General features: G+C 34.6%; 1 protein-coding gene across 4 annotated transcripts; it reads right to left on the minus strand.

Moving 5' to 3' along the window:
- Positions 1-7,082: 7,082 nt before the first annotated feature.
- LOC131159308 (probable leucine-rich repeat receptor-like protein kinase At1g35710) lies at positions 7,083-17,646 on the minus strand. Of its 4 annotated transcripts, XR_009137777.1 has the most exons (4): positions 14,465-17,646; positions 13,230-13,615; positions 10,094-10,239; positions 7,083-7,641 (listed from the first exon to the last, which is right to left on the minus strand). XR_009137777.1 is itself a non-coding variant. In XM_058114091.1 (3 exons), the coding sequence occupies exons 1-2, from the start codon at positions 17,580-17,582 to the stop codon at positions 13,230-13,232; spliced, it is 3,504 nt and encodes a 1,167-aa protein (XP_057970074.1). In that variant the 5' UTR covers positions 17,583-17,640; the 3' UTR covers positions 7,083-7,641. The 4 variants fall into 4 exon arrangements, 3 of the variants coding, with proteins under 3 accessions (XP_057970074.1, XP_057970075.1, XP_057970076.1); XM_058114091.1 differs by lacking the exon at positions 10,094-10,239 and having other exon boundaries at positions 14,465-17,640; XM_058114092.1 differs by lacking the exons at positions 7,083-7,641; positions 10,094-10,239 and adding an exon at positions 10,258-10,461 and having other exon boundaries at positions 13,226-13,615; positions 14,465-17,640.
- Positions 17,647-17,926: the final 280 nt, after the last annotated feature.

A 17,926-nucleotide genomic window follows, 5' to 3' on the forward strand; every position in this document is an offset into this window, starting at 1 on the left:
ATTTCTCTGCTGGCCTACTCGTAGCGCCTAGTAACCTCCTCGTGCAGGTCTAAGAGCAGGAACAACACCAATCTGCGTCACACACTCCCTCATCATATGTCCTGACTCTCTGCACCGGTAGCAGACACCTTGCCTGGCACGACACTCTCTTGGGTGCCTCTTCCCGCAAGATGGGCAAGCTAGAGATGGTTGCACACCCTAGAAACCGCGATTCCCGGTCTCTTGTCTCTAGTCTCTATAATAGCCACCTCTCTTCCATGAACCACGTCCAAACCCCTGCTGAGAACCAGAAGGTATGGATCTCTTCTTCTATCTCTGTTCCTCAGCCTCCAACCGATCACCAATTTCTGCTATAGTGGCTCGGTCAACCAACTCGGCAAAGTCCTGCAACTTTAGTACCGATACTTGCTTGTATATTTCTCTCTTTAGGTCTCTCTCAAATTGTCGTACCTTCTCCACCTCATCTGGAATAATGTATGGGGCAAATCAAGATAGCTTGATGAACCTCGCCACGTACTGCTGTACTGACAGTTGTCTGTGCTTCAGATTCAGGAACTCTTCAATCTTAGCCTCCCTGGAAGAGGTTGGAAAATTACTGTAGAAGAATATTTCTTTAAACTGCTCCCACGTCATCTCCACGGGTATAGTTCTCTGCTGCTCTAAAAGTCTCACTGCTGACCACCATCTCTCGGCCTCTCTAGTCAATCTATAGGTGGCAAACAACACCTTCTGCTCCTCTAAATACTGCAGCACTGCAAATATTTTCTCTATTTCCTGCACTTAGTTTTCAGTAACTACAAGATCTATCCCTCCTGAGAAAGCCGAAGGACTCATCTTAATAAACTTATCGATTGAACTACCGTGGCCTGTCGATGGACCACTTGGTTTCTTCGAACTCCTGGAAATTTCTACCATAACCTGTTGTGCCACGCTGCGTAAAATGACATCTAAATCACTACCCGCAATGCCTAAGGGTCTAGCACCCTCACTCCCACTGGTGTGGGCACTATTGGCACCAAGGTCCGTCCTGAAAAACATGTAACTTAACTCAAAACCTCCTTCTCTATATATATCACTCAACTCATATGGTATATTCTCTAATTTAATTCATTTTTCCTAATCTTAATTCAAGGTTCAATTATGCAACCTAGATACCCAACCCGACAATAGTTTACAATGACTTTCCTGAAATTGTCACCCCAGGAAAATCACACAAACCACCACGGAAGTCCTGTATCTAGACTACAAAACCAGACCTCAAATTCCTTTATCCTATACTCTAATATTATATTGCTGCACTCTGGAGTCTATAGAACCTAGAATCCTAGGCTATGATACCAAATTGTAACGACCTCAATTTCTTAATATAAAATATAACATAATAAATGGAAAAGTTGACCCAAACCCATGGGTAATGGGGACGCCTGTCAATCACAGCAGAAACCTAAGCAGCATCAAGCATAAAATCTAAATCATCAATCCAGAAAGCGTAATACCAGAGTTTACTACCACATCATAATACTATGTTTATATACATCCTCATAAACATCAAAATAACTTTAGGATCAAACACAAAATAATTCTGACCCTAATACGAAATCTTACCCTCCTAACGGAATAATAACACTGATTCAACGGCAGTCACGACCCGCTGGTCACTCAGGGTCTCCTGAAAAATACATTTAGTTCGAGGGTGAGACACTTCTCAGTAAGGGAAAATAAACTAAATACAGTTGTGTGGTAACATGAACATTTAATGTACATATATAATACATTTCATACATCTGTAGGCATTTATCGTAACATACTAAATAATCATTTACTTTCATACTTGCTAATAAATCATATCGTACGTAAAACGTCTGTTATAACTGATAATACTGAAAACATATCCAAGATGAATAGCTAGCTAATGTCATGTATTACCCCCCATGATGGGTTGTGCAGCTCGAAGGCAAGACCCGACAATGGCTGGCCGACCACTGCCGAGTCAAATATGTCTGTTAGTACGATGGGCCTGCCACACCCTGGTCCAGACTGCCAAGTGGATGTCCACACTCTACTGAAAGCCACATCGACTATCCATCTCCCACCCCCTTGTGGAGTTGTTAGTACTAATCTGAACATAGATATCTGATCTATATAGCTATGATACGCTGCTCCTGAACTAAACTAAACTAACATCCGAATTCTGATAACATATAATACGTGATAATATAACATCATTTCATAATTACGACCTTGTGTCAAAAATTTCATAATTACGGCCCTATGCCAAACATTTCATAAATACGGCCTTGCGCCAACATCATACATAAATATAGTCTTGCGCCGAAATTATACATACATACGGCCTTGGGCCGGAATCATACATAAATACGGCCTTGCGCCAAAATAATATATAAATACGTCATTTTGAAAATAATCATTTAATCATATATTTGTCAGAATCATAATGTACTGTTTACTTTCATAACTTCTTAAATCATACTGCATTCATATCATTATCATATCATAATATTTTTTCCATATAAAATAATATTCATGACACACATTTGCTATATAAAACTATACATTACATTTTAAAATCATACTTTCTAGCATCTCATACATATATATACATTTCAACATATCAGCAGTATTTTTCTTAAACGTACATTTCCTTCGTGATTTATAGATATAACATATGCTTTCCATAAAATAACTTTGCTTATAAATAGTAATAATTTGCATGAAAATGATTGCTTTAATTTATTCTCTTACCTGACTACTGAGAAAGCCCCTAAAATATCCTAACCTAACACCCGTAGGATTTCCTGATCTTGCCCTGAAAATGAAAACTCACAATACTAAATTTTAATATTTATACGTGTACATCATTTCTTATAACTATCATAAGATCAAATTTGGCTTAAAAAGCCTTACCTCATTTTAGGGATGATTTCCAAATTGCTTTCAACAACGATCCGCTCTGGTAGATTTGGAGAGAACTTCCTAAGGAGCGTCATGGTGACTTCGGATTGTCGATTTGGCGTAAATTTAGCCCAAAATCAATGAAAGAGAGAGAGAGAGAACCGAAGGGGAGAGAGAGAGAGAGAGAGAGAGAGAGAGAGAGAGAGAGAGAGAGAGAGAGAGAGAGAGAGAGAGGAGAGTTAGCTTAGTTGATAAGTTAAAACTCAGATTTTTTATATTTATAGGACTGGATTCGTCGACGAGTCACGTCATTCATCGACGAATCCTTTAATAATTTCATCGACAAAATTCAGTCCTCGTCAACAAAATTTAGTCAGCTCAAACCTCTCTCGATATTTCCTCATCGACGAAATTTAGTCTTCGTCGATGAATTCTCTTATACCCTCGTCGACAAATCCCCTGTGTTCGTTGATGAGTTCTCTGGTAATTTCCTTTCCTCTTTATTATTAAAATTTCATTTTTATTTGGGTTGTCACACACACACACACTCTCTCTCTCTCTCTCTCTCTCTCTCTCTCTCTATCTATCTATATATCTCTTTCTCTTTCTCTCAAACCCTATAGTCCTCTCACCCTTTCCCTTCATTTTTGGCCTCGTTAAAGCTCGGTTTGACAATTTGGAACCACCACGAGGTTCGTGGGAGAATTCTCTACAACTTAGGCAGAGCAGATTTTCAATTTGGGGTTCCGAGGCACCATCCCAAAACCAGGGTACGTGGGGATACCTGTCATACACAACGGAACCTAAGCAGCAGTAAATGTAAGTCATCATTCTCATAACCACAAAATACATAATACCAGAGTTAACTATAATCCAACATACTATGTTTATAAACAACCTCCCCAAAAATACAAAAAAAATATCTCTAGGATCCCACAAGAAAATCTCCTGACCCTAGTTCAAACTTACCCTCCTAGTGGGGTAGCCCAATTGACTTAACAACGGCCTCGATCCGCCGGTCTTTCTGTGTTTCCTGAAAATTAATTAAGTTCGGTGGTGAGACACTTCTCAATAAGGGAAAATAAACTAAATACAGTTGCGTGACAATATGAATATTTAATGTTAATATAGATATACAATATATTTTGCATACCAGAAAACATTAATCATTTAATAACTGCATAAACATATATTTTCATATTTCTAATAAATCATATTGTTCATGAACTGTCTGGTATAGCTAATAATACGTAAAATTTACCCAGGATGTATAGTTAGCTGATGTCATGTATTACCCCCCCCCCCATGACGAGTTGTGCAACCTGAAGGTAGGACCCGACAATGGTTGGCCAACCACTGTCAAGTTAAAAATGTCTGTAAGTATGATGGGCCTGCCACACCCTGGTCCAGACTGTCAGGTGGACGTCTACAACTCTACACTGAAAGCCACATCGACTATCCATCTCTCACTCCCTTATGGGACAGTTAGCACAAGTCTAAACATAACATCTGATCTGTATAGCAATGGTACTGTGCTTCTATAACTGAACTAAACTATCATCCAGGTTCTGATAACATATAATACATGATAATAAACTTGTCCAATGTAAATAGATTGATAGAATTTTCCGTAATAATGTAAATGCATACGGTCATGCGCCGTTTATTTTCATATCTATGGCCTTGCGCCAAATTCGTATATCATACACGGCCTTGCGCCAGCTATCAATCACGACCTTACACCGAATATTTCATACATATCATTCTAAGTAAAATAATTCATTTATCGTGTATTTTAAAACCATAATGTACTGTATTATTTCATAATTTCTAAAAACATGTGTTATTCATAAAATTGTCATAACATAATATTTTTCGTGTAAATAATATTCATGCCACACATTACTGAATAAACCATACATTTTCTTCTAAAATCATACTTTTCTGTCAGTTCATACATATATATACATTTCAACATAATAACAGTATTTTCCCAAATATGCATTTTTACCAATCTCCTTATATATATATATATATATATATATATATATATATATATTATACATGCTTCCTAAAAATAAATTTTCTGATAAATAATGATAATAATTAGCATGGAAAATAACTGCTTTAGTTTATTCCCTTACTTGACACTGAAAAGAAACCCCCCCTAAAATACGCTTGTCCTGCACTCGCAGGGTTCCCCATTCAACACCCTGAACCCAATAATTCCCAGAACTAAACTTCAGTATTTCTCTGTGATTAACATTTCTTATAACTAGGGAAAGACCAAATTTTGCATAAAAAGTCTTACCTTAACCCAGGGATGAATTTCAACTAACTCCCACCAACGATCCGCTCCGGCAGACTTGGAGAGAACTTCCCCAGGAGCGTTGTGGTGGCCTCAAATCGTTGATTCGACGAACGATAGGGTTGAAATCGAAGAGAGAAGAGAGAGAAACCATAGGGACGAGAGAGAAAATATTTTCTGCCAATTTTTCTACATAAAATCCGAGATTTGAGCTATTTATACTATGGGCTTCGTCGATGAGCCACGTCACCTCATCGACGAGGTCAAGAGGCAATTCGTCGACAAATTCCCCCCTTTGTCGATGAAATTCAGAGTCGCCTAAAACTTCCTCTCGGTATCTTCTCGTCGACGAAGGCCTGTTGTACCCCCTTTTTAATTTCTTTTTTTCCCTCTTTATTATTATTAAATATCATAATTCTTCGGGTCATTACATAAGCATTCCTATCTCTTGAGGAATAGATCTAGAAAGCATGTTGCCAAAAAGGTACAGGGTGGTCAAGTTGCCTAAGTCTCCTGTGGTAGTTGGGATTGGCCCTGTGAGATGGTTACCACCCATTTCGAGGCTAATAAGAGAACTTAACTGCACGATGTTTTGTGGGATGCATCTAGTAAGTTCATTTTTCCCAAGGTACATAGTGGTCAACTTTCTTAAATTTATTATCGAACTTGGAATTGAAGTTGTTAGATTGTTAAATGATAGTGAGAGGACAATGAGAGATTGTAACCTTCGGATTTCTTGAGGAATGGATCCAGAAAGTTTGTTACGATACAAATATAAATAAAACAAGTTGGTGATGTTTCCAAGAGAAGCTGGGATTGAACCTGTGATGTTGTTGCGTGACAACTCTAGGTAATTGAGAGATATAAGCATTTCTAGATTCGAGGGAATGTTTCTGAAGAAGGAGTTGTTTCTAAGAACAAGCTTTTGGAGGTGTGGGAAGGACGAGAAATTAAAACTATGGAGTGTAGCTCTCAAAGCAAGGCCTGTGAGGTTTACATATGCAATGCTCCTTGTGGACTTGTGACACCTAATTCCAATCCATTGATTGCAAGGGTCGGTTCCAACCCAAGAGGACAAAATAGATTGGTTGTGGTTGTCAAGACTAGTCTTCCATGCCACCAAAGCGTTTGTTTCAGAAGTAGTGGAGACTAAAGCAGAAACAAGAGCAACACCATGGGAAGAAGGAGGAGGGGATGCAAGAAAGAGGAGGAACAAAAGAAGGAAGGAAAGAAGCTGGGGGTGAGTGGACATTGGTTTTCCTATGTATATAAGACTTCTGGGTATATAAAATGGATGGGTCATTTTATATACAACATCTCATTTGTGTGTTAAGTGTTGAACAGGTTAAATTTTAGAAAGCACACAGATGATGATGCAATATTATTTTTTATTTCTATTTTTTCTAATAAATACCAACAAAAATGCCACTCTATTTTCCGATTATCCACTATTTATTGTTCTAGGGGATCATTCAATTTAACTAACATTGATTAGATCAATTAATCAACACTTAATATGATCAATCATTTAATTCAAATTGACTCACATGTCTAATTGCATAATTTCCTTTTGTGTTTGAAGTTGAAGATGTTGGTCTACCATTTTTATTTCATTTTTTCCTTTTTTTTTATATATATATTTTAAATTTTCAATGTAAAAACTTTATTTTTTCTGTATTTTTTTTTAAATTTTTTTCATTTTATTGTATTAACAAATTTATTGTGGTGACAAGTTTGTCCAAAGTTTGGAAGTTGAAAAACGTGGAGGATAAATAGATAAATATATATATATATATATATATATATATATGAGGAGTGAATTTTATTTTTTTATTTGATTAGAAGAAACAAATCTATTGAATTTATAGGAATAGACATTTATTGGTATTTCATTCATAAAAAAATATATTATACAGTGACAATAAATCTTCCTTTGAAAGATAAAAAGGATGACTTAAGAGGAAGAGGAAAGTGAGACCCACGCAAACAAGGCGCGTGCGCTGTGCTAACGTGGTGGGGTCTGAAGCTGGTTGGGTTGGATACATATTCGGGTCGGATGCGGGCTGGGTCTCGGGTTGGTCCAGTCTGAGTGAGTCGCCGGGTTAGGTTTCCGGGTCGCGGTCGGGCTGTGGCCGTTTGGGCGAGGAAGACTCGTGGCACGCGTGGGCCGCGTGAGCGGCAGTTCACTGGCACGTGACCAGCGCATGGCGAGGCGTTCTTCTCCGGTAAGGCACATGGGGGCGTGTGTGCTTCCGTCTAAGCTCCTTCGAGCTTCGGTTTGCATCGTTGGCTTCGTCTTGGCAAGGTGAACATGATGGTGACCTCAAAATTCAATTTCGAGCCACTAGACAGAGCTTTGATTTCAGTGAACAACTCGGTCTTTCTGCTTTAATCGGGTTCTAATACCACTTGTTGGGACCCTGTGAGCAATCAAAAAATTAGCACACCATAAATTTACGTGGTTCGGTCAAGATCGACCTTCGTCCACGAAGCACACCACAAATTCACTAAAAAATCGCTGGAAAAAATACAACTCTCTTCACACTCTCTTCTTCTTCTCCTTTGTTCTTTGTGTTCTTCTCTGTGCATCTTTCTACTCTTCACAGCTCTTCTATTTATAAGGTTGATAATGAATTACAATTTATTACAATAAATCAAAAAAAATGAGAGGTTACAATTATGGAGATAAATGACACAACTTGCAATTTGGGCAGTGAATTGACTTTGGGTAGAGAAATTTTTATTTTGTTGTAGCTCAATTAAATCAAGGATTCATCGGCGACGAGTAGACGACCACGTCGGTCCATCCATCCATCCATTTTATATCTTATTATTCATCATCACATTGACAGTTGGAATTGATCCATAACTTCTTCATTTTTCCTTTCTTTTCTCTCACAAATTCCTTTCATTCAAATGAATTCCTAGAATTTAATATCCATGTTAGCAAATTAGCAAACTCTTTTAAGATATATAGAGGAAAATATGAGTTAATTTCCTTTTTCATATTTATCTATGAAGGAAAGTAAAAAAGAAAATAAAATATATGTTAATCAATTAAAAATTAATTTAATATATTATTAACATATAACATTACTTCATAAAAAATTAATTTTATATATTATTAGCATTTAATTTAACATTACTTGATCTAAACGATAAACTTTTTTTATACTGAATCCATCTATCATTGACACTCATCAGTCACGTGGTCATATCTAAGGGGGAGGAAAGAATAAAAGATCTTTACTTTCTTACAGCTGCGATGGTGTATCTTAGGTAATACCAAGAGTTCCAAAATTGCATTTAATATATAAAGTATGAATTGTTTATTTATAATTTTGGTTTAGGTGTAAAATTGTCCTTTAAGGATGTTGTTTGCTTTGATCCATTAAATCCCACAGTTTTAATGCACAAAACATAACTCACAAAGTTGAAATTTAAATATTTTTATATAATCAAAATTTCTTTTAATACACCCTTGATGCTATTAGTGGATCCAAATTTTATTTTCTCAATTCTCCAAGATTACTTTGGGAAAGAGTTCTTTTTGGACTCATTCTTTTGAAGTTTTAGATTGGAAAAGCAGTTTTAATTATTTTTTTTTTTTGTGATTTTTTTTTTGGTGGGATTTCTTTTCTTCATTTCATTATATTTTTTTTCTTTTTAATAGGCTTTCTTTATTATCTAAACAAAGGGATGCCTTGAATAGTTAGTGAAAGAAAATGTGAAATTACTGTTTCCATTGAAAATTTGTCAAATTTAATTTATATAAAAAAATGTAATTTATTTCTCATCTCCTATTTTTTCTTTTCATACCTCTAGAGCCCAAAAAGTATAGGGATGCCTTGACTTGACTTGGATGATAGGTAGTTCTCCCTGCAGCTATGCTAATTAAAGGAATTAATTCATTGATTGGCTCGTGTACCTAGTAGTATTGACAACATTAATTGGTGGTAGGTCATGTACTTTTCTTGGTTTTCTTTTTCCCCCTTTTTCTCTGAATCTCACTTTTTTGTTTTTTTGTTTTTTTGTTTTTACCATTTTTACAAGTTCAATCCATAGAAGAAAGCAAATGACATTTGATTAACCCAAGCCCTAAGATAAGCCCCTTTCTTTATTTTATTTTATTTTTGTTCTTTTCCTGTTATTATGTATTTATTATGAATTTTTTTTTAGTTTTCCTACATTTTCTTAGGATCCAAATGGGTTTTAGGGTTGATTGACATAGGTCATAACCTAGGTTAAAGTTAGACTTAGGTTCGAATAAAACTTAGCGTTTGGGTTAGGGTTAGGTTTTGGTGAAAAGTCAAGGTCAATTGGGTTAGATCAATTAAGTTTGGGCTTGGTCATGTTGGATTTAAGTTGGGCCACCCACTTGGGCCGTAATTTAGTTAGGTTAGCCTCAATTTAGGTTAGTTCCAGTTGGGCCATGGGATTGGGTCTTTGGTTGACTTGGTTGGGTTAAGGTTGGACTAGGCCCATTTCGACCTAGATTTAAAATTGGACTACAAGCTAATTAGGGAATAGTTAAAAGTACTGGGCTAAAATAAAGTCAAACCCATTTGGGCCATGAGAGAAAGGAAATGGGCTAATTGGGCTAGGCTGACCCAAGTCGATATATATTGACTTGGGTCAAAGAGTTTGGGTGCGACCCAGGTTGTGTACTCAGGTCAGTTGACTTGGACCTGAGTCCATTTGACTCGAATTTTTGGGTTGGATTCAGATCAACACCTGAATTCGGATATTCTAAATTGTGGTCACATTTTGGTTGAAATTAAGGACTAGGATGAAAACATGCAAATGCTAGCTTCACAACAGAGCTACTTTATCTTCAACGTTGCTCATAAGCGGTGATAGGCGTTACCGTACCACGTCCTTCAGCAGCATATGATGAGCAGACGACAATAGTGATGAGATGAGATTGCCCAAGTTCATTCCCATGGTTGCTTCCATTGATATCACTCTAAAGCTATGAACATCACACTTCCTTGTCACTTGCACTATGTAAGCAAGCTCTGTAAAAAGATCATTCAAGTCATCCTTGTTGCTTGATATTACCATTACTGATATCACCATTACTCAGGTACATTGAGTTACAATATCTATAAATTGAAAACCAACACATGATATACTCCTAAATCATATCCAACTTTAGGATACATGAAGATCTTACATGCATGTATGATCGATAAAATTTCACTAAGAAAATTATATTGATGCAAGGGTGAGATTGGTAGCTACCTACAAAACCAAACACAAGAAAACTAATTCATAAGCAGTTTAATAAACAGTTGGGCCAAATGATGCAAGGGTGACATGTAGCAAGATTGATAACTTTAGTTCCCTTACAGCTATTTGACTAACTGTTTGGACCAAATGTACTGATAAATTTGACGTACTATAAAGACTTTTCATAAGCAGCTATAGCATGCATTTCTCATTACTATTATTTTTTTTTTTCGTGTTTATAAAAATTGAAATTTAAGACATATTTGAAGTATGATTGCTGATATCAAGTTGACTAATTATAAAAATTGCAATTGAGGGTTGAGACTCATTATGATAAAGAAAATTGAGACTCATTAATAAAAATTTAATTATGAATCTCCTTTATCTTGTCCCATATTAGAGTTATTTGACACAAATATGCTTCTAATTTTGTTTTTGAGAGATTTTGTAAGTTTGAAGTTGAAATTTAGCAGTATTGTAGGAGGCAGCGGGCTTTTTTTTTAATGTATCTCATTGGGTTTAGTAAGTAGTAATTAATTAATTAATGCAGTTTTTTTGACTAAAAATTTATCATCTTGTCTTAATTTTAGTACCTTAATCTCCTTCATATTGGATTAAATAACATTGCATGTGCATTTATATTTATATTTTTACAAAAGGTTTACCTTTTCTCATTTATGTCTAGTTAGGTTTTAATATACTTTTACCTTATGTTTGGAGAGATCTTGGATTTGAAGTGATATTGGATTTGGAGAAAATGTAATATAAAATTGTATTAAAATTTGTTCAAATTCAAATCCAAAACTTGCAATCCATGCTTCCAATTAAATAAGATTACGAACTGAAAATAAGTAGAAATATTAGGACGATAAATGTAAAAATTTTAACATGCGAAATCAAAACATGAATATATATATAGAATGTAAACGCTCAAACACGTATTTTAACTTTTTTTTTTAATTTACTTTTGTGTTAAGAGTGAGAATACATTTACTAGTGTCATGTGCAATACACATGCTTGCATGTGAATATTATTATCGTTTAAATATTTTTATAATTCTTAATATAATTTGAATATATTTTATAAAAAATTAATAATATATTTTCATAACTTAATTTATATATATATATATATATATATATATTAAAGTATGAATATTTAAATTTATTTACAAAAGTTATATTTTATGTAATGAACATAAAAATACATAAGAAATTTCCCTATGACACCACTTAGATGGATGGACAACAAAATTTTTAATTATATTATATGATAGGATAGGAATGATCTAATTAACATGGCATGAAATATTAAATTTAATATTTATATATCATTCTAGATAAAAATAAAAATTGATAAGCAACATTTTTATTGATTTATTTTTATAAAAGATTCTGATTAAATGACTTCTTCCAACAAAAATACAAATAAATTTATTACAGTTTCTAAATTGCTATTAGCTATCAAAATCTTTATAATTATTATTTTTTTGTTTCCATAATGAGCAATTAATGATTTTTTTAAAATTTCAAACTATAATTTTGTTTCTAAAATTTGTTTTTCAAAAGTTATATTATCTATCTAAATGGTTTTAGAAACGACACAAAATAATTTTTAAGTTGTCAAAAGTTTTACTTTATATTTTGTAATTATTTTTTCATTCAATTACAAAAATAATAGCTTATTTTTCACTTTCTAATATTTGTATTATAAAGCTAGAAAGTAAAAGATTAGTTTAATTGCAAAAAAAAAAAGTTTCAATTTTTTTTTAGAAATCAAAATAATTACAAAATCACATCTTATTTTCAAATTTTTAAAAATTATAGAAGACAAAACAATAAAAGATGTTTTTTTTTTAATGTTCCTACACTAATTTAGAAATTTGAAAAACATGATGCACTTTTGTTTAAAAATTTTTATCACAAGTGAATAGTGCCAAAAGGCTATATTTTTTTTATAATTTTATGAAAAAAAAATAAAAAATAAAAAATAAAAATTGTTTTATACAACTAAACTGGGCGTGAACTTTTCTATGAGTTTCGCTATTTAAGCTCGCTTTCTGTTCATAAGATCCTTAAGTATTTTCAAATATTTTCAAAGATATAATTACAATAATTTCAAGTAAATATTTTCAAATTACTAGTTTAACTTAAGGAAATCTCAAAATTTGTGTTATCTCATCAAATAATATTATTATTGTATTTGCAGAGATGGAATCTACATACAACAAATACAACAAAAATTATTATGGAGAAAAGAATCTTAATTTAATAACGAAAAAATTGGGGTTCAAGAATTGACTAAACTATAATTTAACTGGCTAAATTATAGTTTAAAATATATAATCTACAGTTTTTATATTTTAAATAAACTTTATTGTTAGAAAACATATAAAATTTTATAATTCTTTTGTACATTGTTTTTTTGAAAAAAAAAATCAGTTATTTTATACCTCTTTTATCTCTTAATTTTTTTTATTGTTATATATATGTGCTTGTGAAAAGAAATCAATTATTTTATAATTTTTTTATATCTCTTAATTTTTTTGTTGTTATATGTATATGCTTGTGCAAACATACACATGAATGAGCTCAAAATAGAAAATTTCCTTTCCTACAAGCCGTGCTAACCTTGGACTGAAGGGGCAAGAGAAATCATCTATTTTACCCATAGTAAAATAAAAAGTTTATAAAATTATCCTTTTCAACAAAAAAAAGCATAAAAATAAAATTATCATATATTATGTACAAAATGCATTCTCAAAAGTTTACCTACTTAGATATTTGTCGCCAAGATGTCATCCAGTGCAAGTGTGGAGAATGACTTCTGCAGAGGTGGCTTTTTAACTGATAATTTTTGTGAAACTTGTCGCATTGTTGGTCGAATTTGAGGATTAGAGTACAAGCATGCAAATGCTAGCTTCACAATCCAGGCCACTTCATTTGCAAGTTTATTTGTAGGAGGTGATAGACGTTGGTCTACCACATCTTTCAACAGTACATGGTGAGTGGATAATGATGATGATGTTGATGGTAATGACGAGGAGAATGGTAGAGATGAGATGAGGTCACCTGGATGCCTTCCCATAATTACTTCCATTGACACTACTCCAAAGCTATAAACATCACACTTCTCTGTCACTTTCATCGTATAGGAAAGCTCTGCATGCAAAAGATGCTTTTATTTAGTTAATTATAGTTTCTTACATTTACTCTTTAAAGTTGTTATTATACACTATTATTATTGTATAAAGAGACCGAGTTTTGAATAACGTTCTGATTGAAAAAGATTTTCGCATCATGTTTATTAGTCTTTTAATCACAATTGTAACAAAATTAAGATTTGTTATAAAAGAAAATACACATTGTATCCTTTTTGGGTACGTACGTGTGCCAATCCATTAGAATTCCAATGTTGAGATGTTAATCACAACTCCTAATAGTGAGTTTCGAGATATATAGGTTAAGGGAAATTGCAAGTTAATTATTGAAAATACATTTAATAAAATAAGATCCTTTACTTGGATGTGCATTAAATAAGATCCTTTATTTGGATCTTGTTGCACGCCCTTGTATTGATTTTTTAAAATAGAGACCCAAGGTTATTTAGTATAAAGAAATGAACAGATTTAATATTATCATAAACTAGTTATATAAAACACATTTAAGTTTCTCATAGCTTAACAAGAAATTTTTTTTCAAGGCTAATGATCATAGCTTAAAAGGTTAAGAATATTTTAAAATATACCCTTTTCAAATATTCAAATTTGGGAACTAATTATGAATTTCAATCAAGGGATGGACATTTAAGAAAATTTTTTAAAAAGTTCTATAGTTTTTTATATTTTCATTGTAGCAAAACACAAAAAGAAAAAAATTATAATCTCTTCATAATTTTTTTTAACAAAAAAAAAAGATTTATTCTCTACTTCTTCTTTCTTTTGCATATAATTCTTATTATTTTGCATTGAAATTGAGAAAGGCAGGTGAAGACAGAGAATAAATAATTACCTGGAGCTGTGTATCCAATCGTCCCTGCCATTGAACTCCAATTGGAGGAATCAGGCTTTAAAAGCCTAGCAGTCCCAAAATCAGACACATGAGCTTCGTACTCCAAATCCAACAAAACATTGTTACTAGATATGTCACGATGAATTATGGGGGGTGAACAATCATGGTGCATGTAGGACAAAGCATTTGCAATTCCTCTCACCACATTTACCCTCCTACTCCAGTTCAACTCCATTGCTTGTTCTCGATTACCATTGCTTAGCATCTTCCCCAAGCTTCCTCTCTCTATAAACTGGTAAATAAGAAGGGATTGCTCTACATGTGAGCAAAACCCATAAAGTTTCACAATGTTTCGATGGCATATTTCCGTCAATGCTCGAATCTCACTTTCAAAAGCTTTTGAATTGTCCATGGACTCGTCATCTTGTAAAGGATGAAGTTTCTTCACAGCAACAACTTGGCCAGTGCTGGGCAACTTCGCTTTGTAAACAACTCCATATCCTCCTACTCCGATGCAATACTTAAAATTAAATCCCTCTGTTGCTTCGAATATTTGTTCGTAAACCATCATCCCGTCATACCTCCAAACCGCAAAAATATTTTCATTTTGCATTTCCCTTGGTTGGTTATCCATTTTCTTTTCTCTAGAACCAAGGAGAAAAAAAACTCCAGCTATAATGAGTATGGAAAATACTACTGCCATTATGGAGACTGCAGTCAAGATCATGATTTTATTTCCCTTTTCTTCATGAGAAATGTGGCTAATCGTAGAGGGACAAGCCTCCAAACCTAGGACACTGCCACATAAGCTTGTGTTTCTGTAGGAATCAATTTGAGCAATTTGAAAGGGCTTGGCCGTAGGAATAGGACCCTCTAAGTGCTTATTGTAGGATACATCGACAGATGTCAAGGCAATGAGATCATCAAAGGTGGATGGAATTGAACCGGAGAATCCATTGTGGGAGAGATTCAATGTTTCCAACTTATTCAATTTGCCAACCTGCTGTGGTATCTCTCCAACAAACAAATTCATGCTTAGATCAAGAAATTGCAAAGATTCTAACTTGCCAATTTGAAATGGCAGAGTTCCTTCAAATCTGTTATTACACATACTCAAGATCCATAATCTTTTGCACTCCCCTATTTCTTTCGGAACTAAGCCACTTAAATTATTTGATGCCATGCTAAGATGTTCTAGACTTGAAAGCGTTAGAATTTCTAATGGAATAGTGCCTGAAAGCTTGTTGTTGTCTAGCAAAAGGACTAACATTGATGTCAATCTCCCAAGTTCCTTTGGGATCGTCCCAACAAGGTTATTTGAGGAGAGGTCAAGCACTTGTAGATTTGTAGCTTTGCCAAGTTCAAGAGGAATCTCACTTGAGATTTTATTGTTGGAGAGTTTTAGGGCCGTCATTCTATAGCATTGCCCCCACTTATGAGAAAGCTCGCCATAGAATTTATTGTTGCTCAAATCCATATAATTTAAATTTGGGTATATGCCAAAATGTTCTGATATGTTTCCAGTGAACTGATTCCTTTCTAGCCTAACCCTAACTAGGGTAGTACAGTTCCTTAAGATTTTTGCAATGGAACCTATGAAATGGTTATCTTGTATAGTAAAATTCTCAAGCAAACCACCAAGGCATGTATTTTCTGGAAAATGGCCAATAAATTTGTTATCAGATAAAGCCAGGAGCCTCAAATGTGTAAGATTATTCATCTCTTGAGGAATTGAGCCATAAAATTTGTTGGAAAACAAGTGTAACTCTTGAAGAGACTTCAATTTCCCTATTTCTGAAGGGAGTAGGCCTGATAATAGATTATTATATAGTGATAGGGAGGTGAGCTTAGTAAAATTTCCAATTGCAGTTGGAAGGGCCCCCGTGAGGTTGTTGTCATAAAGGTACAGGATGGTCAAGTTGCCCATGTCTCCTATAGTAGTTGGGATTGGCCCTGTGAGGTTGTTATTTGACAATTCAAGGCTATTGAGAGACTTAAGCATTCCTATCTCTCGAGGAATAGATCCAGTAAGTTCATTTTCCCCAAGGTACAAAGTGGTCAAGTTTTTTAAATTTCTTATCGAACTTGGAATTGAAGCTGTGAGATTGTTAAATGACAATGAAAGAACAATGAGAGACTTAAGCATTCCTATCTCTCGAGGAATAGATCCAGAAAGCATGTTGTCATAAAGGTACAAGGTGGTCAAGTTGCCCAAGTCTCCTATAGTAGTTGGGATTGGCCCTGTGAGGTTGTTACCTGACAAATCAAGTTCATTGAGAGACTTAAGCATTCCTATCTCACGAGGAATAGATCCAGAAAGCATGTTGTCATAAAGGTACAGGGTGGTCAAGTTGCGCAAGTCTCCTATAGTAGTTGGGATTGGGTCTGTGAGGTTGTTACCTGACAAATAAAGGTTATTGAGAGACTTAAGCATTCCTATCTCTCGAGGAATAGATCCAGAAAGCATGTTACGATGAAGGTACAGGGTGGTCAAGTTGCGCAAGTCTCCTATAGTAGTTGGGATTGGCCCTGTGAGGTTGTTACCTGACAATTCAAGGTCATTAAGAGAATTAAGCCTTCCTATCTCTCGAGGAATAGATCCAGAAAGCATGTTATCATAAAGGTGCAGGGTGGTCAAGTTGTGCAAGTCTCCTAGAGTAGTTGGGATTGGCCCTGTGAGGTTGTTATTTGACAATTCAAGGTCATTGAGAGACTTAAGCATTCCTAGATTCGAGGGAATGTTTCCGAAGAGGGAGTTGTTGCTAAGATCAAGCTTTTGGAGGTGTTGGAAGGACGAGAAATTAAAACTATGGAGCGTACCTCTCAAAGCAAGGCCCGTGAGGTTTACATATGCAATGCTCCTTATGGACTTGTGACACCCAATTCCAATCCATCGATTGCAAGGGTCGGTTCCAACCCAAGAGGACAAAATAGATTGGCTGTGGTTGTCAAGACTCGCCTTCCATGCCACCAAAGCATTTGTTTGAGAAGTAGTGGCGACTAAAGCAGAGACAAAAGCAGCGCAATGGGAAGGAGGAGGAGGAGGGGATGCAAGAAAGAGGAGGTGGATGAGGAGGAAGAAGAGAAGGAAGGAAAGAAGCCGGGGGTGGGTAGACATTGGTTTTCCTATATTTATGAGTGCTGGGTATATAAAATGGATGGGTGGTTAGGATGGGGATGGTGAGGGTAAAGGCATAATGAGTGGTATTTATAGACAATGGATGTTGGTCTATCATTTCTATTTCATTTTTTACCTCTTATATATATTTTTAAAATTTTCAATCTAAATACTTTATTTTTTCTGCGTTCTTTAATTTAATTTTTTTTTATAGGAATAGACTTATTTCATGTTATGAATTCATAAAATATATATATATATATATATATATTATACAGTGACAACATTGAAGAATATGGGAGGACGAAAGTGAGACTCACGCAAACAAGGCGCGTGCACGGCCT

Source organism: Malania oleifera, chromosome 7 (assembly GCF_029873635.1).
Source record: "Malania oleifera isolate guangnan ecotype guangnan chromosome 7, ASM2987363v1, whole genome shotgun sequence".
In the NCBI taxonomy this organism is placed as follows: domain Eukaryota; kingdom Viridiplantae; phylum Streptophyta; class Magnoliopsida; order Santalales; family Ximeniaceae; genus Malania; species Malania oleifera.